Source organism: Amblyomma americanum, chromosome 5, assembly GCF_052857255.1.
Source record: "Amblyomma americanum isolate KBUSLIRL-KWMA chromosome 5, ASM5285725v1, whole genome shotgun sequence".
NCBI lineage: Eukaryota > Metazoa > Arthropoda > Arachnida > Ixodida > Ixodidae > Amblyomma > Amblyomma americanum.
This window is the reverse complement of record NC_135501.1, coordinates 126,945,878-126,968,900: the sequence shown is the minus strand read 5'-3', so window position 1 is coordinate 126,968,900 and position 23,023 is coordinate 126,945,878. Positions and strand designations below refer to the sequence as shown.

Sequence of the window (23,023 nt, the reverse complement as noted above, 5' to 3'; positions counted from 1 at the left end):
GCTCCCTCAGCACCAGATTTGGTGTCAAAGCGCTCCTACTAGGCTAGAAACAAAGTTCTCTCCAAGGCTTCAAACAGCCGTCTTCTACACAACGACAACCTGGCTTAGAGAAGTCTAGTGAATGGAGGGAAAAAGCATTTTGCATTTACGAAGCTACCCGCCGCGGTGGCTCAGTGGTTAGGGCGCTCGACTACTGATCCGGAGTTTCCGGGTTCGAACCCGACCGCGGCGGCTGCGTTTTCATGGAGGAAAAACGCTAAGGCGCCCGTGTGCTGCGCGATGTCAGTGCACGTTAAAGATCCCCAGGTGGTCGAAATTTTTCCGGAGCCCTCCACTACGGCACCTAATTCTTCCTTTCTTCTTTCACTCCCTCTCTTATCCCTTCCCTTACGGCGCGGTTCAGGTGTCCAACGATATATGAGACAGATACTGCGCCATTTCCTTTCCCTAAAAACCAATTATTATTATTATTATTATTATTATTATTATTATTATTATTATTATTATTATTATTATTATTATTATTATTATTATTATTATTACGAAGCTGAGGTAGCTGGTGCCGATCGATACCGAAGCTGCCATCTCACCGCTGTCACTGTTGTGACATTGTGGCCTATTGTGTTTGTGACGAAAAGTTATTTATATGCAGAATTACAGCTACTTCTCGAGATGGACTTCATCGAAAGACCGAGACCCAATCTCTGCGTCTCCTCCGCTCTTTCCAGGCTCGCTTATGATACCCTAGGTAGCTCGCCGGTGGTTGCGTCACCCAGTTCGCCGGCGTGCTGGCCACCCCACGGCGGCTTGCGCCGGCCCCATGCGTATCTAGGCGTGTCTGGATGCTTTGCCCTGCAGCGCGACGAGTCTGAGGTGATCCGAGCAGCTCTTCGCCTGGCTTAAACAGGATGCTAGCCGAACGAACTTTGGTTGAAAAAGCTGTGGTACAACAACGTCGAGTCGTTCAGTACCCGTCTCGGCCCGAGTTGCGATCTAAGACGCTTTCTATACCATTTATTTCATTCATTTGTTTTGCAAAGGCCCCGTTAAGGGTTAGTTCATGAAGGGCGGATGTAAGGGTTAGAGATGGTTTTCGGTGGCGGTCTTCAGTTGGTATTGGTGAGCTAACAAGGCCATGAAGCGGGAAGCTCGCCCCAATCCAGAGCTGTGTGTAGAAAAGATGACTTCTGAAATGTTGCGGCATGGACGTGCTGGGGTTAGACGGTTTTAGGATAGTTGTGGTGGGACAGACGGTGGGGCTAGACGGATGAAGATGTCCAAAGTCAAGGTATGAACAATGAATTCGGCAGAGACACATAAGTCTGCGAAAGCATGTCATGGACGCTAGACGTAGACGTTTCGTTGCGGTGTGGGACTGAGTTTATTTCAAGCGATCAGGTTTTTGTTTTCCAAGCATGAAACCATCCACACACACGCACACGTGCGTATGACACCACCCGGAACGCTGTACGACGAACGGCTGCATCAAAATTGTGATACGAAATCTGGGAAGGGATGCAATTGAAGGTGCATATGCCGTCGGTTCGAATCCTTGTCGCAAGCTAGCCCGCAATTTTACTAGCACATGTAAGCTATATATATGCAACGAGAAATCGGTTGCCGCCACCTAGAGCGCTGTACGACAAACGGTTGCGTCACGATTTAGGTACGAATGCGACGCATGAATGGCGCTACATGGAGGTCGGCCAGTAGCGGGTGTATATTGACGGATAACATTTATAAGGTTTGTCTGAAGTGGAGGTGCTCGGATTGCTGTGTGCCCTACTTTGCTTGCCATTGCTGTGATTTTCTGCACCATCTGCAGGCACACGCAAGCAACCCCCCCCCCCCCCCCACATACACACACTGGTGACTTTTCTCTTAATGAGGCTACTAGTAATGCATTTGCATTAAAGCGTTTGATAAAAAGCAGAGACATGTAAGTTTACGTCGGGAAGCTAAGGAATCAAGCTGAGTTTTAATTCGGAGACAGTGCGATGAGAATGGTTGGAAAAGATGAATCTAGCTGCGCGATCACGAATGAGTTCGAGTAAATTTTTTAGGTTAGCTTGATGAGGGTTGAATACAGAATGTATACATATTCTAGTTGTGTACTCTGGAGCCCACTTATAATAGCCGCAGTTATAACGAACGCTCGCTTATTATGCACGAAGGTGGTGCCACCGTCAAAATGTGTATTAGGGTAATCGCACTGCGTCTCAGATCCAACGAACGCCTGCGGCTGCACAAACGTGGTTATAGCGAACGAGGAGGCTGAGTAAACTCGGCCCCGAAGTCGAAAACCACCGCTTCTAGCAGGAGCGCAGAGCGACGAGCGTCTCCTAGCCTTCGTGTCTCCCACTTCCTACGGATATAATGTGGCAATCCAAAAAATAAATAAATAACAAAATTACAGATAAGAAATAAGGAACGTATGGAATGCCGTCAAAAACGCACGCCTAGAAATAGGACGCGTAGCCCTGGTGGGAAGTGTAGTATACGCTTCGCTTTTTTCTGTGGTCGCCGTTTGTCATCGGGAAGACTCGCAAGGCGCAGTGCTTTAGAAGCTGCGTTCCCGTATGCTGCATGCACGAACGGCCTGAATGATGCGCGACATTTTTTTTTTTATTCGACGAGTGTGTCATAGGCATTAGTTTAAAGGGGGCATGAATAATAAAGGTGACAATTGTTCGCCGAGTGGCTTGTTGAGTTCGACCACGAAATGGAGAAAAATAGAATAGAAAGGCCCCTCTAGTGCTCGACAACACTGCGGCGCACACCGTGCTGCTTTCGCTCATTGCAGTCACCACGCTCTTCTTCTACCGAACGCGACAAGCAAGACTGCAGCCACTTGACGTGGGCACAATTCACGTTGCTCATAGTATCCTGTCGTAATGCAAGCAGATGCAGATATAATTTCTCTTTTATATCCTTCCGAATAACCTCTCTTTGGCCTCCCGTATTCCTTGTTCTTTTTCGGAAATTCTCTTGTTATGCCGAAACGCCACAGCACGGGGCGAACGTACCAACGTAAAGTGGTGTTACAGCGGTGAAAAAATGCTAAAGTATAATTAATGTATGGTGACGTGGTAGATTATTTCTTTTCCTTTTTTAATAAAGATGTGTTAATAGAACTGATTACGTGCTGGTGCTGTGCTCCTGAGGCACTGTTTCAAACCTTCTAATATCACGTTTAACGGGGCACACTGTTGTTCGCTTCTGTTTTTTAGTGTGCGATTTTTGTTTGTATGTTTTGTAGTCGTTCTGTTTTTTTTTATTTTCTCGTATGGGGTGAGTTGGGTTGGCGGCCTGCCTTGCAGACGACCAGGCACTACCCATTATCTTTCCTTTAAATATCTTGCAGAGACCCATCGTTCACATTAAATGGCATCGCAGAATGCTAGCGCGGTGCTCGCGGGTAAAAAAAACAAAAAAAAACGTCGATGATGCTGGTGTACCGTTGATAATTTCAATTTTTAAAACAAATGATGGACTTAAAGCAGCTTATCTCAGACTGGTTGACGAAATGGTACCCAGAATTCTCTTCAGGCGTATGAGCATTTTGGCGGTGTTCTTTTTTTCCGGGAGGGGGGGGGGGGGGCGGGGGCTGGGTGGGCAGCGTGAGCCGCTCTCTCTGTCAGGAGCGCCACGGCCCTCCGCTCAAATTTCGCAACAGAGAAATCTTTAGGCCGGTTGTTTTGACTCGTGTGATTTTAATAGTTGGCACAGTGTTAGAAGACGTCTACTCCAGCCCTTTCTTTCAAAATGCCGCGGGTTCACCGCGTCATCGGAGAATTCCCAGGATTTTGAGACAATTACCATCCCCACTTGGAGAGAAGTGGCGAAAACGGGGGATTGTATTGACCTCCCGGGAACATCAACATCATCATCCTTAATTATTAGCTGCAGGTATTCCTCTTTTCCCGCACAATAATTGTCTTCGGTTGCTGGGTAATGAACATCTAAGCAATATTCTGGCAACTTTTAATTTGGTAGCAGTATATCAGACTTCCTCGGATTCATAAAGATACACTATTAGTATTATCATCGTCATCGCCATCATCTCGAGGGTCGACAGCATGTGTCCTTACATGATCTTTGTAGTATGTCAGACATGAGAACTGGCGCGTTTACCTGCTGGACAATCCGAATGTCATTAATGTGGACCGGGTTGTGGGCGCTCTTTGTAGTGCGTAATTTGCGCATGTGTAGTAATGTGGGGTCCATATGGATCTTGAAATGGGGGTGGGAGGAGGTGGATGGGGGCCTGGTATGACGAGAAATTACATCGTTGTCACTTGAGTAGGTGTGATGTCATATTACAGCGTCGTCACGTGACTAGGTTTGATGGCACATTACTTCGCTGTGACGTGACCTGGTATGACGTCACAGTCACATGATGTCATTACTAATTATAGCAATCATTCTTAGCGTTATCCAATATATTAATTAGCTTTAATTAATTACCTGACGTCATCATCGTCGTCGCGTGACTCGTCGGCTTCTGACGTCAAATGGTGCCGTTTCTTGCGGACACTTTTTTTGTGGATATGACATCGAAAGTGAGCCATCTAATGCTTTCGCATTAATAAAAGAAGCCGCTGGCTTCTACTCAGGCCTCCCAATTTCTGGTAGATGGTGTAGAAGGGCTTTGTTTGTCAATTGCCAGTTCGTGCGTGAATAAGCGAGAGGCATTCAATACGAACAAATATAGTATATATGCATACACGAAGCAGGTTGTCAAATATTGGCACATATAAAGTACTCACCGACGTACTGGTGGTAATCGCACACGGGACACCTCTGGCCGCAGGCCATGAACTTTCCAACGGTTCATCCCAGATTACAAGCTGCTTCTACGGCGCGCACATAGTGTCTGTACACACCTTGTTAAGGAATACCATCATTATTTTGGCTTTCTTGTCTCACAGGATTCTCAGGATTGTTTTTAACTGGAAAACTTCACCGCTTTTTGTTTGATGAAGTCGAGCAGCCAACCTCAACCTCAATTTTTGAGATTGAGTGAGGTGGGCAGCGGCCTCAGGAAAAGTGAACCAGGGCGTCTCAGGAGACCTTAACCTCAACTGAGTAGGTTGGGGTTGAGTGAGGTCGGCAAATATTTTTTGAGGTTGAGGTGAGGTCGAGATTTTTTAGGTCAAATGCCCACCTCTGGCCGTGACGTCCCATTTGCAATTACTCTGCTCGCCGCCCTGGACTAATTAGGTCACTTGGATGGAACTGACTGCGGAGTCCATCAAGGACTGCTTCCGTAAGACAGCTTTTAGGGACCCAGAAGCTATTGAGGACTACGCTGTAGAGCAACACACGAAAAAAAAATGGTTTTGTGGACAGGAAATGGCGCAGTATCTGTCTCACGTATCTCGGCGGGCACCCGAACTGCGCCGTAAGGGAAGGGACAAAGAAGGGAGTAAAAGAAGAAAGGAAGAAAGAGATGCTGTAGTGGAGGCCTCCGGATCAATTTCGACTACCTGGCGATCTTTAAACTATAATGACATCGCACAGCACAGCACACGGGCGCCTTTTTGCGTTTCGCCTCCATCGAAACTCGGGCGCCGCGGTCACGATCGAACCTGGGTGCTCCAGATTCGAGACGTATTTGGAATGTTGTCAACCCGTCACCGATGCGCAGCTGGCCCGACCTGATGTCGCCTGGGAGGACTTCGTTGGTGCGGATCACGACGCCGACATCGGGAAGCCATAGATTCGGAAAAATAATTGCATGCGAAGTGCGAGAACTCCCCCATTCCCAGGAATCTGATGAAGACGAGGATGAGGAGGCCGACCTGCAACGTGCTATACCACGAGTGATTCCATCGAGATTAGGCATATTGCGTCCTTAAACTCTCTTGTAGGTAAGATGCCATCGGCGAGCAACCTGTGACTGCGCTGGAGAGCTTGAAAAGCGCCGTAACAAGGTCTACGTTGAATAAGCCGACGTGCATGGAGGCCTTAAACGGTCTGACTTTGGCTGTAACACGTGAAGTCCACTTACTACGAACCTCGGTGACAACGAACGCAATTCACGCAGCTGTCGGGTTCGTTATAAGTGGGCTCTACTGTATTTACTAAATAGGCGTAAGTTTGATAGTAGGTGGAGGTTACGGCGTAAGTAGCCAAGGGTACGATTTGTACAGTTAGCAGTATGGTTAAAATTCAGGGGGTCACTGTTGACCTAAAGTGCGGTGAGGTGAAAGCCTTTGGCACGGTGTTGCTGCTTGTGTCACTGATGTGTGGTTAAGATGGTAATTAACTACACACTTGTTTGGGAATCTTAAATGCTGGAGACACTGGAGGGCGTTTGGGAGGCATCCGTCTGATTCGACGCCTTTCTGCCAACACTCTCTAGCATCCTAGACAAGGAGAACTACATATGGGTTGGCAGGAAGTTGCGTAGGCGTTAGCACGCTCGGCTGCGGAACGGAAGGTTGGTGGTTCGAATCCCAAGGTGCACAAATTCTTTTTATTACCCATTTGAAGAGCGTAACGGACGGACGAACGCAAGAATGAGCGATTAAAGGCTGTCGCATTAATATTTTGCACCAAGGTAGGTCTCGGGATAGGTCAGTGCTTAGGTACTAAATTTTGTCAGGACTAGAGGACAAATGTAAAATCGGTGGGTGGGAGTTGGGTAGTTACGACAGCGATTGAAAGAGAGGGATGTAGTTTTTTCAACATTTAAATTCATAAGCCAGAAATTGTAGCACACTTCTATTTTCGTTTTCGTGCAGCACACGTCGTTGGGCAGAACGGTAACTTCAGACAGGTGGCTTTCGGAGCAGTACGCTAAACAATAGTCTGCAAAAAGCCGAATTTTGGATGCTAGTTTAATGGGCAGGTTATTAACATAGGTTAGAAAAGAACGGGTTCCTAGTACGATGCCTTGAGACACCTGAATGGAAACAGTAAAGGACGGATGAGTAGCAGTTGGCTGCGACAAGCTGGTAAGCTTAGGTACTCGCTTATCCAGCTGAATACACATGACACTTTTTAAGCTGCGAGAGCTCTCGCGATTTAGCATAACGATCGACGCTGCCTTTCTAGATTTTGGAGGAATCTTCCGGCAGCGTTCCTTATCGTCGCGTGCTACTGGCAGGCGACGGAAGAGGATACGACGGACAGTCTAGGCTGGGCTTCAAGAATAGGTCCACTGGCGCGGCTCTGCACCAGCAGCCGACGACCTCGTTGGTGTTTCTGCACAGGGACATTCGACGCCCCGTCTCTGCTAACGCTTGACCATTCGAGTCACGACACTCGTAGCAATACGGTGATCTTTTGTAGCGAGCGCTACATTACGGCAGAATTTCGAGCCTTCAGCGTGGATGGGCACGTGGTGCGGAGCAGCTGTTGCTGCTGGCGGCGCGGCGCGCCGGCGAAACCGAGCTGCAACTGCTCTACGCATGCGCCGTGTCAAGTGGGACGAAGATGAAGAAGCAACGCCCAGAGAAATGGAGCGGTGAAATACTAACTTCGAAACTCAACTGTGCAAGTTCCACTCGGCCAGCTGTAGCTATCGCGTCACTCCAGATGTAACCTGAACTAAACCACCGCCAACTTTGTAGGGATAAATACATTACGGTAGCATTTCGAGCCTTCAGCGCGGCGGCGCCGTGGCGGTGGCTGTGCCGCTATGCTGTCACCTGGTTGGTCACGTGGTGTGGAGGAGCTGCCGGTGGCGCTGCGCCGAGGCTGATCACGCGGTTGGTCACGTAACCAAGCTCCACTCGGCCAGCTGTAGCTATCGCGCCAGTACAGGTTTCACCAGAGCTAAACCACCGCCATTTTTTTCTTTTCCATCCATAATGAGCGTTAAACAAATACGTAAACGATGCAGCCGGTCTGGGTATTCTTTTAATGTACTGAGGCGCGCGTTGTGTTTTCCAGAGACCGAAAATGCCCGAGCAGCTGGCGCCGTTGTGCACAGGCTCCCTTTTGCGCGTCCAAAGCCCCGAGGGCGTTCCAAAAAGCAAGCCCTACCACGTGCCGTCGAGAATATGCGAGTGAATAATCACCTCTCTACCTGAAAGTCTCGGTGATCGATGTCTTTCTCCTCACAATTAGGAGCGCAAAGACGCTCCCGCCATTCCTGGGAACACGGGTGTCTTCGTGTATCTTTCTATTCACGTGCCGCTATGGCATATGGCACCCATTGCTCGGAAAACGTGCGCCCCCGAGGCTCGCACAACGTCTGTTTTTCTTGCCCCAAGCGCACGCTCTTTTTTGCGGTTGCCATCGCGGATGTTGGGAGTTTCGCAGTGTCCAAGGTGAGAGGGTCCTAATGGGGTGATGACTTTGATGACCAGTGGTTCGAGGCGTAGAAATCAGGTGCCGTAGCTTGTAAGCTTCGTTTTTCTTCTTTCCTTTATATTGCCTTCTTGCTATTGGTCAAACCAGACTTCAATAACGGGGTTGATAAGACAATGTTCGACAGCTGTTGGCCCTGACGTCACATGAGGCCGGTGCCAATGATAAAGGACCAAAGCAATGAAGAGAAGAAGGGTTACGGAATACGGCCCCTGGAATGTACAGGTGCCTTAAGTATTAAACGAAATATATTATCCACATTCGAGCAAAAATTGCACCAAAGTATTAGTAAAAAGGGCACACTTTTCCTCCGTTATAAGCAGTTTTGTTTTGAGTGGACGATGAGAACGGGGCATTATCAACTTAGACAAAAAATTGATAAGTGAACAAAGTATGGTCTTGTATGTTAATTCATTGTCTATTCTGGTATCACAGTTGTCTGTGCACCCTCGATCAAAAGTCTTCGGATCACATATACCCGCTGAAAAAAGGTGTATGATGCAATAGCCTCATAAAACTTTATCATAAAATATTATGCACATATCATACGAATGTTATACATTGTCGTGTATATTGCATGATATTTATGATAACTTTTGACATCTGTGTGACCAAAACTGTATGAGATTATTGCATCATAAACCTTGTTTCAGTAGCGACGGCTCGCTTTTCAGCTACGTTGTAGAGCACCTGTGACAGCCGTGAAGCTCCAGTTCTCTGCCAGGCAAGGGCCTTCAATCTCGCCTTACAAAACATTTGGGCTTTCAGGGGCAGCGTATGTGCTCCAACATATAGTTCAAAAGCAGGTCGTTAGTGTCGTGAAGTATTTTGGCCAAGATCTATATCACACTAAAGCTTTTTCATGGCAAAACGCTGTTGTCATAGTTCCTTTTAACTTTGCAACACTCAACGTATCATTTGCTATGCAGAGCGTAAAAATGAGAATGATGTTCATTTCTGCTCGCGGAACTGCATCATCTGCTAACATACTTCATGGAGTGGTCGTTTCGAATATATTTGTCAAAGAAAAGTCATTGTCAAATGCCAGAGAGGCAGGAAGCCTGCTGAAACAACGGCAACTATTAAAAAGTGTTGATAACAAAACACCTTGCAAGACAAACCTTCAAGGATAGTTGGGCCATTCATAAGTACATTTATTGCGTTTGGCTACTTATTCACGCGTGGTTTTGTTTTCGTCATACATTCGAAAATCATCAAAATTATCCGATTTAATTTTGCTGCAGCCATATTGCTCTTGACCAGTCTTTGTTTCTTGACATTCCTGCAATGAAAGGATCAATAGTGGTAAAATCTCGAAGGTCGTAACATTTTCCCGAAGTTTTCAATGCCTGCACTTCATGGGGTTAACTGAAACATGCAACTTTCTTGAACTGACCCACGGTACCTGTGCAGTTTTGTGTCCCGGAGAAGTGAGGGATGTGTTTTATTGCTTGCTAGTCTAAATAACTGGACGTCACTTGTGACATGCTTTTGAAACACTGGTACGCGGCTCTCGATAATGCTGAGTTGTAGAATTTATTGCGGTCATTTTTACATTACAAAATTTTAACCGTCCCTGCGAAAGCAATGTTGCTTTTATGCGGGTCAATCGTACAAATCAGCATCTGTCAGTGTCCTATACTTAGCTCTCATAACTATATCCTCAATGAACGCGCACTCAAAAAACATTTGTTTTATACATCGTTCTTTAAACACCACAGAATCTGTTCTACATCATCGGTAAAATTACGATTGCTTTACATCTCTCACATATACTTGTCACTGCAAACACATACAACGCCAACAGTCAGCTTATACATCTTTCTTTACATGTTCCTCTTATACATTCGTGTTATACTATGCACACCAGTCCTCTATGGCATACTAAATCTCGTGCACATAACTAGCAGCTATATAGTAGAATGAGCAATAGAGGAGCTAATTACTCGTAGATTGAAGAAAACAATTGGTTTAATTATTATTGAAAAACAGAAAGGGAAATTTTCTTCATGACTAGTAGCCCACCAAATTATTTATTGTACTTTATGGAGTATCCATTCATTCAATTGTTTATCTGCTTTTACTACAGATACAACTGTTGAATCTTATAGGAAGTCATTGAAAAAAAGATGGAATGTAATACAGTCTGGTTCTTTTCCCGTATGCTGTAAATATTCTAGGTCTTACAAATGATACATACCATTTTTAGTAGCTTTCTGCTCTTAACATTTATTATTTTAAAGAAGTGCAAAAGTAAGGGCATTAAGACGTAGTGCCGCATGGCTTAACCACTTAACCACTGCGCCAGGAGTGGTATGAGGGCTCCGAGCGATCTATGAATGTAAAGTAGAGAATGATCATTTCCACATTCATTATGGGCATTTACCCTTCAACGTTGTCGCATCTACCTCTTCCCATAAGGTGCGGTTGAGGTGTGCGACGAGACGTACGACAGTTACTACGCCGTTAACTTTCCTAAAAAATTCTGGCGGTGTTGCATTGCTAAGCACGAAACATTTGGCGTAGCACGGGGAGGCAGAAAATTAGGTGGGCGCACGAGATTAAGAAGTTTGCGGGCATATGGTGGGCGCAGCTGGTAGAGGACAGGGTTAATTAGAGAGACATGGGAGAGGCCTTTGACCTGCAGTGGGCGCTGTCAGGCTGATGATGATGATGTGAAGCTCCGTTTAGCGCAGAAACCGCAATTGTTGCTGGTGCTGGAAAATCTGGAATGTATGGAAAATCGCGAATGATCGAGAGGGTTGCGACGCCACACGTTGAGCTGTGGAATGAAAATGATTAAAACTATAATGAAATTGTGCTTATGGCACCACAGCATGACTCAAATGTCATTATGACTTGTAAGGATGTACAGTAAATTATTTATCTGAAAATAAAATTGGGACAATTAGTTTGGTACCAAACCACTGACCTCTGCGTTGCGATTGAGATATGCTACCCCTAAACCACTAAAGCACTTTCGTTTGATCCGGCTAAAGCACGACCTTGTGTGTCCTGTGGTGCATCACGTGGGATGGTGTGCCAACTGATGCATGCTAATTTCATTCACGCTGTCGCGTCATAGCCTTAAGACGAAGCTGAAGTGCCCCCTAATTTTTGTTTTCCATTTAGAGATGGCTAGAGGCACGACCGCGTGGGCGACAATATGCCTGGTCATCTCAGTGGTTTCCTCCAGGACACGAGTATGCCGGAGTGAGTAATTCAGCACACAAATAGTCAACCTGTATCTTTCCTGGGACATTGCATTTCACGAACATTGGCGAAATATTTAGAGGAATCCCCAAAGGCGGAGTAAATTTGTAATTACTCGTTTGCATCCACCCAAAGCGCACCCAAACGGCTAGAAAAGAAAGCTAACAGCTTCCACAGAAACTTCGTAGTTAAAGAAAAATTCGTCCTTCTCCGTGGTTCGAAACAGGGACCACCGCGTCACCTGAAATGAGATAATCGGGATGGCTATATGGCACGGTGAGAGCGAATTGATCAATGACTCGAAGTGGGGACAGTGTTGGTCAAATGTTTAGGGCTACAAAGCTTTCTTTTACAGCCGTATGACTGCGTTGGGTGGATGCAAATGAATAATTTGCTCCCTTGTTCACGAACATTGATGTCGTCAAAAAAAAAAATCTGCAATAGAGTCTTAGCAGTGCTCGTTAAAATTCTGCTGTGGTAAAATGCAGTGGTGGGATCAGCCCAATCACTTTGGATTACATCTCGGTTTAGGGCACAGAGGCAACAGGTCTGACATCGTCATTATAAGAATAGTTATTGCGGCATTTTCATGTGCGCTTGCCGCAATAAAGTTGCTTGCAGCATTATGATTGTGGTCGCCCCATTGAAAAATCTATATGGCTTATGGGGGTTTAACGTCTCAAAGCCACTCACGTTCTGAGGAACGCCGTAGTGGAGGGCTCCGGAAATTTCGACCACCTGGGGTTCTTTATCGTGCACTGACATCGCACAACACACGGGCCTCTAGAATTTTGCCCTCATCTAAATTCAACCGCCGCGGCCGGGATCGAACACGCGTCTTTCCGGTCTAGGTTCGAATGGGTCAGCGTATAGGATTATGGCACATTTGGTTTGGTTTTTAGGATTATTATTCCAAGGCGACTTAGGCTATGAGGAACGCCGTAGTGGAGGGCTCTGGATAATTTCGGCCCTCTGGGGTTAATAACGTCCACTAACATCGCACAGTACATGGGGATCTAGCATTTCGCCTCCGTCGAAATGCGACTGCCGCGGACGGGATCGAAACCGTGACTTTCGTGTACTGTGTGATGTCAGTGCAGGTTAAAGAACCCCAGGAGGTCGAAATTATCTGGAGCACTTCACTGCGGTGTCCTTCAGAGCCAGAGTCACCTCGGGACGTTAATACTAAATAACAAAAGCAAATGTGACATTAATCCTATTTGCTGACTCATTCAAACCTATTGAAATTATTCAATAGGGTATGCAGCTAGTTTTATCTACCTCTGTGGACCCCGACTCCCTTCTTTGTTAGCTGACACATCGCACCTCTAGAAGGTTGGAAAACGCGACTCTTCACTTTCAATAGGGCAAGCTAATTTGAGTTGCATGTATGTCAGTTCATCGCCTGGAGTCGGAGCTTTTCTGTGCGGCTGATTTACTGTTGTGATACTGTTTGCGTTTTTCATTTGTGATATACCATTTGGTCTTAAAAATGCGCGCACGTGCAGGCCTGAATGAAGGGAGAAGAAAACATAGCGTTATCACGTGTAATGAAATATATAAAGCACAAACTAGCTAACCCGTAGCCCATAAATAAAATGAAAAACTTGAGTATGGGACGTAAGATAACAAAAAAAAAAGCCACCAAATGAGTGGCGCGTGCCATGTGTTCACGAACAGGTAGAACAGTGGTGCCTCCTATACGAAGCATCGTCAGTTACTTATTATATTCAAGGGTTTTTGGGACGCGCACTTGCTCTGACAAAATTTAGCCCTGGGTGCGCTTTTTTTTCAAGTTCTTTTCTAAAATCTAATCTTACTATCGATGCTAGATCATCGGAAAACGCTGAAGTAAATTTCACGTTGCAGTATAATCTCTCTTAATTGTGAATTTAAACTACTCCACAGGAGTAGAAAATGGTCACTTAAAAAACTAGTTTGCAAGTGAAGGCGAACTGTTGCATCTTCTTTATCGACAACAATTTTGTTACCAAGTAAAGTAACCGCGTAAATTTCTTCAATTTGGGGACATTGAACAGTGTTAAGATGGTTACAGATTCTGACTTAACATACTTAAAGATACTTTGAAGTGTAGTGATATGATTGCGGTTTTCTTTGTCCAAGCTATCGCGTAGAATTATTGTTTTGTTCTAATTTCTTCGAAATACCAAACGGGCCGTAAGTTAACCCGTGTTGATTTATTTGAGGTAGGCTGCTGCGTTAATAGATGTACTGTCCTGTTTAGCTGCAATTTCTCTTGCTCTCCTAAAAAAGAGAAGCTGACAGTCACTGAACTCAACTTGTTTACAAGTTTCTTTCATTAAAGTTATGTTTGGTGTTACTGTGACTTCTAAAAGACCCCATACTTTTTGAAAATAGCCAAGCTCGCGAATAAAACTAGTAAAAAAGGATAGTGTATGCACAAGGCCTGGTGCGACATTTGCAGGAATAGCATGAATCACGTGGCGAGCTTCGCACTGCTTGAATGTAAACCTGCGGCTCCCGTCTGGGACTTCTAGCGTTTATTGGGTAATACTGGATATAGTTTACTTATACATAAAATATACTTCACAGTTGAGTTAGAAGTGGTTGTTGCTATTCTATTTTATTTTTCAGGACCCAATAATAAATGGCGTAGTTTGAGCTGGCATCTGGCCATTTTTATGGGACAAAAATGCGGTCTTCATATCTCTAGCGCAAAGTTTGTCAAAGCTTTGTTGTTTTTTTATAACATTTCTGTTATAATTTTTGCGCTCCTACAGTATTACTTATCGAATTTGTTTTCTAAACAAACAATACAATGTCGAGCACAAACCAGAAGATCTTTTCCCGTTGTGTTCTCATAGCTGTGTAGTACTAAGATATTGAATTTAGTTTCTGATGGAATACGTATTATCTGTGTATGAGAAAGATTTCTCAGTCTATTTACAAAAATGACCCTTTATGTTTGCTTATTTTATTGCATAAGCAGTACCAATGTCGCCATACAAAAATGATGGCGTTTGCCTGGGTTCGGAGACCGAAGCCAGCACCCGGCAGAAACAGTAATCACCTTCGCATCGCGCACTCCTAGATCCTTAGATAGGGGTCTGCTCATTCACCCACCGCCACCTTCTAATCTTTTCACAAGGTCTGCGCACACTACAGGCACATGCAGTGACGGAACGAGATTGTGACGGCGAACTTGTATGCATATTGTAAGCGCGTGAACATGGAACGACGGAAGAAACAGGCAGGACGGATCGCGGAACCTCAACTGAGATTTATTTCAGAGACACGTAACGTTTACACATTCGTCGTAATCAGACGTGAAAACTAACAAACAATCACCACAAAAACTATCCTGCTGGTTAAACCTAGATAGAAGTGTGTGCCACACACGCCAGCATGACAGTTTTAGTGCATGCGCTAGCACTAACAGTGGCTATACCCTGCATTTAGCCACTGTGTGTTTGTCTGAAGACAGTTTTGTGGCAGGCGACTCACCTGCCCACCGTTCCAGGCGGCAGCTCAATTAATTGTGAACGGCTGCTCGGGCAGAGCAACCTGGGTCGCACCTCAACCCAAGTAACCCAAGTCCCACCGATGGCAGCACCTGTTCACAGAAGGGCAGTGACAACTCGTTTGACCGCTGCACCACTGCGCCAGGAGTGGTAGGAAGACTCCCAGGGATCTATGAGTGAGATTGACCAGTAGCGCATATATTGCAGATTAACCCATTACCGCTGTCCGAACAACTGCCATCCATGAACACTGTATCTGGCGAAGCAATGAACAGCCTCTCGGCGATACCACCATTTGAGGAACAAAATTTGAGGAACAAGATGCTTGCCTGCCTGAAGGATCCATTGTTGTCTACGTAGACGCAAGCATACAAAACTGCAGAGCAACAACAGCTATCTACTGCCCGTGCAGACGTGCCCTGAATCAAACCTCTTGGCTTCAGCTTACGGAACCCCCTTCGTCCTTTTGTGCTGAGGTCGTTGCAGTTAAAGAAGCACTCTGCTCTGTGGTCAACTTAACTATGCTCCCTGCGGCCCGCGTAGTCATCCGCACTGACGCCCTTCAAGTTGTCCGGTTGCTACGACGTGTTAGCCGCTGTCCCACGTTATGTCAGGACATCCACCGGCTCGCGGCACGCATCCCGCAGCCAGTACGTATTGAGTGGGTCCCACGGGATCTGCTGACCTATCAAAGGGAGGCAGATTTAGCGACCCGCCTTGCGAATTCTAACTCATCACCGCCTCGGCTCCCTCATTTGGACAATTTTACCCTACTTTCATCAAGAAAGGAACTCCTCCGGCGCCGCACACGTGCTCTCATCCCTCCGTGTGCGGTAACCCTCCGCCGCGGTCTTACCCGTGAAGAGGAGGTTGCGCTTAGGAGGATCCGGGTCGGGGTTGCCGTCACACCTGCCGTTACTCGGAAGTGGCCTCACTACCGATATTTGTTTCCTAGGCCAGGGTGTCCGATATGTGAACGCGAGGACATTGAGGCCGACATTCAGCACTTACTGTGCGACTGCCCAGCTCTCAAGCCTACAAGGATCCGGCACGTGATGGCAGCAGGTCTTTCACCAAGCAACCCTTATTTATACATTGCCTGGACGCAGGGACCGTACCATCGTTCTCTACTGGACTTCATCAAATCAGCTAACCTTTTTCCATTCATTTAGATTATTCACCACACCTTCACCCATCATTGATGCCCTGGGACAATAAATTTCGCGTTCAAAAAAAAAAGAAAACACTGTATCTGAACACCGGAACCGAAGTGAAAACCGAACAGCTAGCACACCTAGTTCGCATCTGGCCTAACTGCGCAAATCGACCATCATTCTTTTTATTTTTTTTATTTTCCAGGTGTGATTACGACGAACGTATAAATGTGATTTGTCTACGAGGTAAAACTCAGTTGAAGTTCTGCCCTCGGTCACTGTCTGTTTCTCTCGTCGTCCCACGTCGTTCTCAATGTTACTATAAGCATAAAAGTACGAACCTTTAACTAGCCCACCTTTCCCTGTTGTCTAAACGACGGCGAAACCGAATTCGAAGACGCAGTGTGAAAGCCAGATTCCCCCCAGAAGTTCCACCTACCTCCGCACCGAGGAGGCTGCCCACACTTCCACCGCCAACCTCCAGAAACACACCCACTCACCACCTCCACCTGTTCCCTTCAAAAAACTTCTATCGAGCGTGTGAAGCACTGGCTTACGGTAAAAAGCAGTGATTCGAGTAAAACCATGAAAGTAATAATTCAGGGCAAATGCAGTTGTTTTCGTAGAATTGTCCTATCAGATGTATGCTATTTATTAACTTTTGCAGTGTACCAAGCAAGTTATGTTTAAGCTTTTAGGTTTCCTCGTACTTTTTGGCGGTCAGTTACGTTTCTCTTTCACTTGAGATTAATTAAATCTAAGCGCTTATGTCTTTATAAGTGCCGTGACTGAACCAATATAGTACTTGCCATTTCGGTGTGCTAGAGAATAAACGATTGCCTGTGACAGGCAAATCTATTCAGCTCTTTTATAGATCGATCTGTAATGTCGAAAGCGGCTAGGCTGGGAAAAACACCGGGAGCGACAGTAAGGAAAAGGCTAATTATAACGTCCACGGTCGGAAGGATAAAATTATGACTAAGACAGCAAGCGCTTGACGGCATCCTAGCTGAAACTAATGTCACTCAATTTTCTTGAGCAGGAATGGATTTCGGAAAACCAGCGCGAAAGTTGAAGCACACAAGAAAACAACAAAAGACATGCAGGTCTTAGCCAGGACGCGTTTGAGCACGACATATAGCCAGTGATCAGTCTCTTAGAGTGAGAGAATGGATCCGAACTTCATGAACCTGAGTTTAAATAGTTATTGGAGGTCGCAACGTGAGCGCCTTCTTCTACGATGAGCTCAATCGTATGCTGATGAGTTTGATGATGGCTGTCCGCCGTTCCCAGACTGGCCACCAGTCGGCGACTTGACCGTGATGGATTTGCTCGAGATGATCAGAAATCAATCGCCAGGAAAGATCCCGCTTCCCGGCGTGAGCGGCAGGGTCAGCGGGTACGACTACGCCAACACCACGGCCTGGAAGTTGAATGTAACCCAGGTGGGGCAGCACGATGCCAAGGGCTTCAAACGCTACTGCTTCCGGGGCCGAAAGGATACGGTCGAAGCCAGGTACACTCTCTCCACCGTACTGTCGACCCTCTGGTGGAAGCTCGGCGCACGCCATGGTAGTGATGGCAACGCAGGTAATCGCTATATTGTAACCTTCCTGTTGAAAAATGTATGTATGTTTGAATCGGCTCACCAAACAGGATTACTGAACGTTTGGTTTGGTTTTATAGGGTTAACTCCGCAGCCGGGTCGAATCCACGTCTTTCACGTTTAAACGGAGGCGACATGGTAGGGGCCCGTGTGCTGTTCAATGTGGGTGCACCTTAAAGAAACCCAGCTGGCCGAAATTTTCTTTTACGGCAAACTTCATAGCCCGAGCCGCTTCGGGACGTTAATAATATAAAACTAAACAAAATGGTCCATAATCCTATTTCCTGCACCCATTGAAACATTTACATTTTTCAATACAATACCCAACAATTCTGGACAAAAGCATTTTTGAATGTCGCAATTTCTTCGTATATTGCAAGATTTCACTGTAACAGTCAATATATCAGCATGTCTCCCGTCGGCAGGCTTTAAATTTTTGCTATAAACGTTTTTGCTGGCGTCAAATGCGTTCCCCGTTGGTTTTCTATGGCATTATTAACGGCTCTATTCGACCTATGTAAACACCAAAAAAAAGAGATTTTCATATTGTGGCAAAATGAACCATTTGCCTCAATATTGGTGTACCAGTACCTTACAGTCTTCCAATATTCAAAACGTTTGTCCAAGAATGTTGGACACGGACTGCACTGTAGCTGCATGCCAATGATTTGAATTGACATCGTTGCATTTGGGTGAGCTGGTTGTTCATAGTGAAAATTTCCATCGACTTTGAATTGACAGCGCCCGTCTTTATTTTGCTACAGTGGAGCCTTTCCCTTACAAAAATTTCTTTAGACATTCGGTAGACTGTCCTCAAACTTCTGTCGTAAACATCTGTAGCATTTCTATAGGCAAACAGTAGGGAAAAGTCTATAGGAAATACAAATCCTATGGACAGTCTACAATCTATAGATTTATGTCCATACACTTTTAGTAGACTTTTGTCTATACACAGTCGATAGACTATGAATAGACGAAAATATTTATAACAAGAGAATAGAGGGATTAAGAAGTCTATAGACTGTCTATAGACCATTTTTGTAAGGGTTAAGCGCAAGACAAAAAAAATAATGGGTAGCACAAGCGCTGGCGTCAACCAGTTTTCTGCCCACCTTGCGTTTAAAGACTGTTGAGTTTTTACCAACTGGCTGTTCTAAATTTTAGACCTCTCTTCTTACGGAAAATGTGTGTTTCTCATTTCGTATGATGTGGACTAGGGTACTGAAATTTATTTTTAGCAGAAAGAAGAGGAAACAAATGTCTAAGACTCAAGGCATATAATAAATAATGAAAATGTTTTAGGTGTTGAAGAAACAATTTTTAACCAACGCAATGGACAGCGACTAGGAGTAATAATTTATCATGTATCAAATTAATCAGTAATAGTGTACAACGTCAACCTTAACTTATTACACCTCATACACGATTTATTCGGTGCCAATTTTTGAGGTGAGACAGGCTAGAGTGGATACACGTGGTTTGGCAATCGAGATTAACCAAAGTGTTCTGCGCACTTTCAAGTTTTTACAGCGTTGGGTCTTAGCTCGTTCCTAAAAGAGATGGCGTCGGCGGCGCGTCCGCATAGTGTTCCGGGCCCGGAGGATGCAAAGCACCACCGGTAAAAAAAAAATTCAGCATTCACCTACGAGCCCAGCAGCTCCCGCATATAAGGACCCCACTCTCGTGGCTTAGTAGTTAAATAATTAGCTGCTCTTATTCTCCTTTACGAGTTTTGCGCCTTCGACCTGCGCTAGCCCGCCGCTGGCCACCCACGGGCGAAACAGAACCTTCGGGCAGCCGCCGGTTACAGTGCACATCAGACATACGAGTTCAGCCTTTACGCATCTCCTTAATACGAGGCGGATGACTAAACCATTAGGCCATTCCTGTGTTGACCTAGTGGTTAGGGCATACACTCTCGGGTGTTTCAGGGAAGGTGATCGGTAATTTTTGAGGTAAAGAGGAGCTTTTTGCGGCATAGTCATGCCAATGTTGGCGGACATCAAAAAAGTGACGAATTATGTTAACTACTAAAGTCGTCAACTAAATTCTAACAGTCAACTCTATTACCAATAGGTACCTGATAGAAATTAGAGATTTGTAGCCGGCCGTTAGTATTAGGCATACAAGTTTTTAGAATTTTGAAAACGTCACTACCCTTCCTGCTGTGGCTTAACTAGTTTTGTCTTCACCATGCCAAAATATAATTTAGAGAAGCATGCAGGCAAAGCAACCCCTCCATTGCGTGTATCTAGTCGAGATAGCCAAATTTTGTCGAGCCACAGCACCGAGGGTAATTGTGCTTTCGAAGTTTTACACGGTTATTACTAACGGCCGTCTACCAATTTCTACTTGCAATCAGGAGCCTATCTTTATTAGTTAAAACGTTTAGGTAATTAATTTACTAGTTAGCATGATTCGCCCGATTTTTTATGTACGACAACACTGGTGTCACTATGCCGAAAAAAATCTCGTTATCTCAAAACCCCTATTTTTCCAAATTAGTGATCACATTACCAGAAAATCCTGATACGTCAACTCTAGTATTTCTGTATTTTTTCGCGATCACAAGCCTGCTAACGCTGAGCTTTTCGCGTTGCAAACTCGTAACCACCCTGTGATTATTTGATTCCAAAATATCATACGTTCCATTGGCAGTGAAACCCTGCAATGTCGTCCAGACGAAATGGTTATCAAAAATACACAGGCATTATCAGCACAGCTGCCATTGCAACCGTTAAAGAGTCAATAGGGGACTCGACGTGCACATAGACACCAAATGGTCTTTAGTTTGTCTATAGGGTGAAAGCCTTTAGGATAAAGACACGTTTTAGGGTATGGTAAAGGCCTAAAGGCGTTTACTGTAAATGTCTTCAACCTTAAGACCGTCACCCTAAAGGTCTTTGGCATAAATTCCTTCACGCGAAATACCTTTGACCTCAATGCGTTCAACCTAAAGGCCAATACCACAAAGGTCTTCAATCTAAAGGCCTTTGAGACATTAGTAATACTTAATAACTACTACTAACTAGTAAACAAACATAGCTAGTAGCCCACGACGACAAACAAATGATTTCGCATTCACAGCACGTAAGCAGTCCGCAGTAGCTTCTGTAAATTTATGCAGTGAAAGCTGATATAGGGTTGGTTTAGCCTAATGGCCCTGCATTATAGCGTGTAACCTACGACGTCAAGCGTAGGACATTACTCAGCGAAATGATTTCACTGCTGCTTGTCACGGTGGGCAGGTTGCTAGGTCATGGCGGAGGAATGCGCAGCCAGAAGGTAGCTGCCACGGTAAGAACCCAGAGGGTGGGTATCGTGGAAGGAAGAGGGCGGACTAACTCGCAACCTGAGGGTTGTCCCACGGGCTATAGCTAAACCAAAGCTATAACAGCTTTCGCTGATTCATGCCGCAAAGCCGATAAGCCTAGTCCTACAAACGTTTACTCTCTTTTTTCGCAGAAGTAGGCGGAGAATTTGATACAGTCGTGAAAGGAACCGACCTCACCGTTCGATTTGTTGTCCGCCGTAACCGCCGGGACGGCAGAGTTCGGCTCTGCGCTGACGAAGTCACGCTCACGAACCTTGGGCTGCCTACCTTCGAAGCGAGGTCTTTCAGCGGAGAAGAGGACAAGTCGCTTCGCTACCTATCCAAACAGCTGTTCAACAACGAGGAAGAGCGGCTTGTCAGTGGCTTGAAAAGAATTTTGAAGAGGAATGTGTTTAGCTGCGTGGGACGCCTGACCAGAATTAAACGGCCCTGAGTTGAAAACTGACGTTTTGCGACGACGGTTCCAAGCGATGAAGTTAATGCGCTAACATTACGTGCGTAGTTACCCTCATCTCAGAAGCTGAGTTGCGGAAATGTTGGGTGAATACTGTTCAATTAGTATTTTGTCACGTGATGGTATTCGGATGCTTCGGATATTTTTCACTTGTTCCAACTTAAAACGGTAGAACATACGAATTGTACGGAATAGTGCTTGGCTCTGAAACTAGACCATTAGTTCGTGTCAGTGTAATTTCGCAGTAGTTTTACGCCTACGACGTGCAAAGAAAATTTAAGACAGCGGCACAAAGCGTCATGGTATATGCTTTTGTTGCTACAGCAGTAGCAGTTCCATTCCGCAGAATCCAAGCGTCGGCTTGTGACAGCAAAGGAGTGAAGCCTCTGCCCTACAGAAGCCCCTCCCAGCTCTACTCTCCACACTCGGCCACACTACAGAATACCTTGACACACCAGACGCACAAGAGAGAAGCCTACTACACACCCACACACCCAATCACACCCAGTCATCACCAATCTCCACCCTTCAGAATCCATAAACCAACCCAGCCCTTACCCACTAGACCAAATGCATCATTCTACTCCCTTTATCCCCCAGGAGCGCAACCCAGCACCAACCTGCACCGTGAAAAAGTGTCACCGCACCAAAAGCCCATGAGAGGAGCCCCTGTGCACGCGCACAACCTCCACTCTTCGCCCCGTTCCACCTTCCAGAAGGACTCCACCCTTCTCACCCTCCAGAAGCCCACGCAGTAGTGGAATGAAACCCACTTCCACCCACCAGATAGATTCACTCACTACAAGCCCTTGAGAGGAGCCCACTACACACCCACGACCACTCTCCGCCGGCGTCCACCATCCGGAAGGCTTCTACCCTATCTGGACACTTCAGAAGTTTCCAGCCACCAGAAGAACAGTGTATAACAGCTGTATCTCACCAGTACTTACCCCTGGGGCAAAAACGTGGAGGATAATGAAAAGGGTTCAGCTTAAGTTAAGGACAACGTAGGGACTCATGGAAACAAAAATGATAGGTGTAACGTTAAGAGAGCGAAGGAAGGCTTAGAAGGTGAGGGAGCAAACGCGCGTTAATGACGTCCTAGTCGACATAAAGATGAAGACATGGGCTTGGGCTGAGCATGTAATGCAAAGGCAAGGTAACCGCTGTTAAAGGAGTGGATTCCAAGATAAGGGAAGCGTAGCAGGGGGAAGCAGAATGTCAGGTGGGCGGATGAGGTGATATATCAAGTCTTCGGGGATAGCGTAGCCGTAGCTTGCAGAGGACAGGGTTAATTGGAGAGATGTGGGAGAGGCCTTTCTCCTCCAGTGAGCGTAGTCAGGCAGATGATGACAATGATGACCAGAAGCTTGTGTAGGATAGGAAACGAAAAGTGACGGCGATGTCAGATTCAGCAATTCATTAGGCAGGCGTAGG

General features: G+C 45.8%; 1 protein-coding gene across 1 annotated transcript; it reads left to right on the top strand.

Annotated features, from left to right (window-relative positions):
* The first annotated feature begins 8,220 nt into the window (after nucleotides 1–8,220).
* On the top strand, nucleotides 8,221–21,573 carry LOC144135005 (uncharacterized). The gene is made up of 4 exons (XM_077667783.1): nucleotides 8,221–8,282; nucleotides 11,455–11,535; nucleotides 17,486–17,782; nucleotides 21,264–21,573. The coding sequence occupies exons 2-4, from the start codon at nucleotides 11,457–11,459 to the stop codon at nucleotides 21,563–21,565; spliced, it is 678 nt and encodes a 225-aa protein (XP_077523909.1). The 5' UTR covers nucleotides 8,221–8,282; nucleotides 11,455–11,456; the 3' UTR covers nucleotides 21,566–21,573.
* The last annotated feature ends 1,450 nt before the right edge of the window (nucleotides 21,574–23,023 follow it).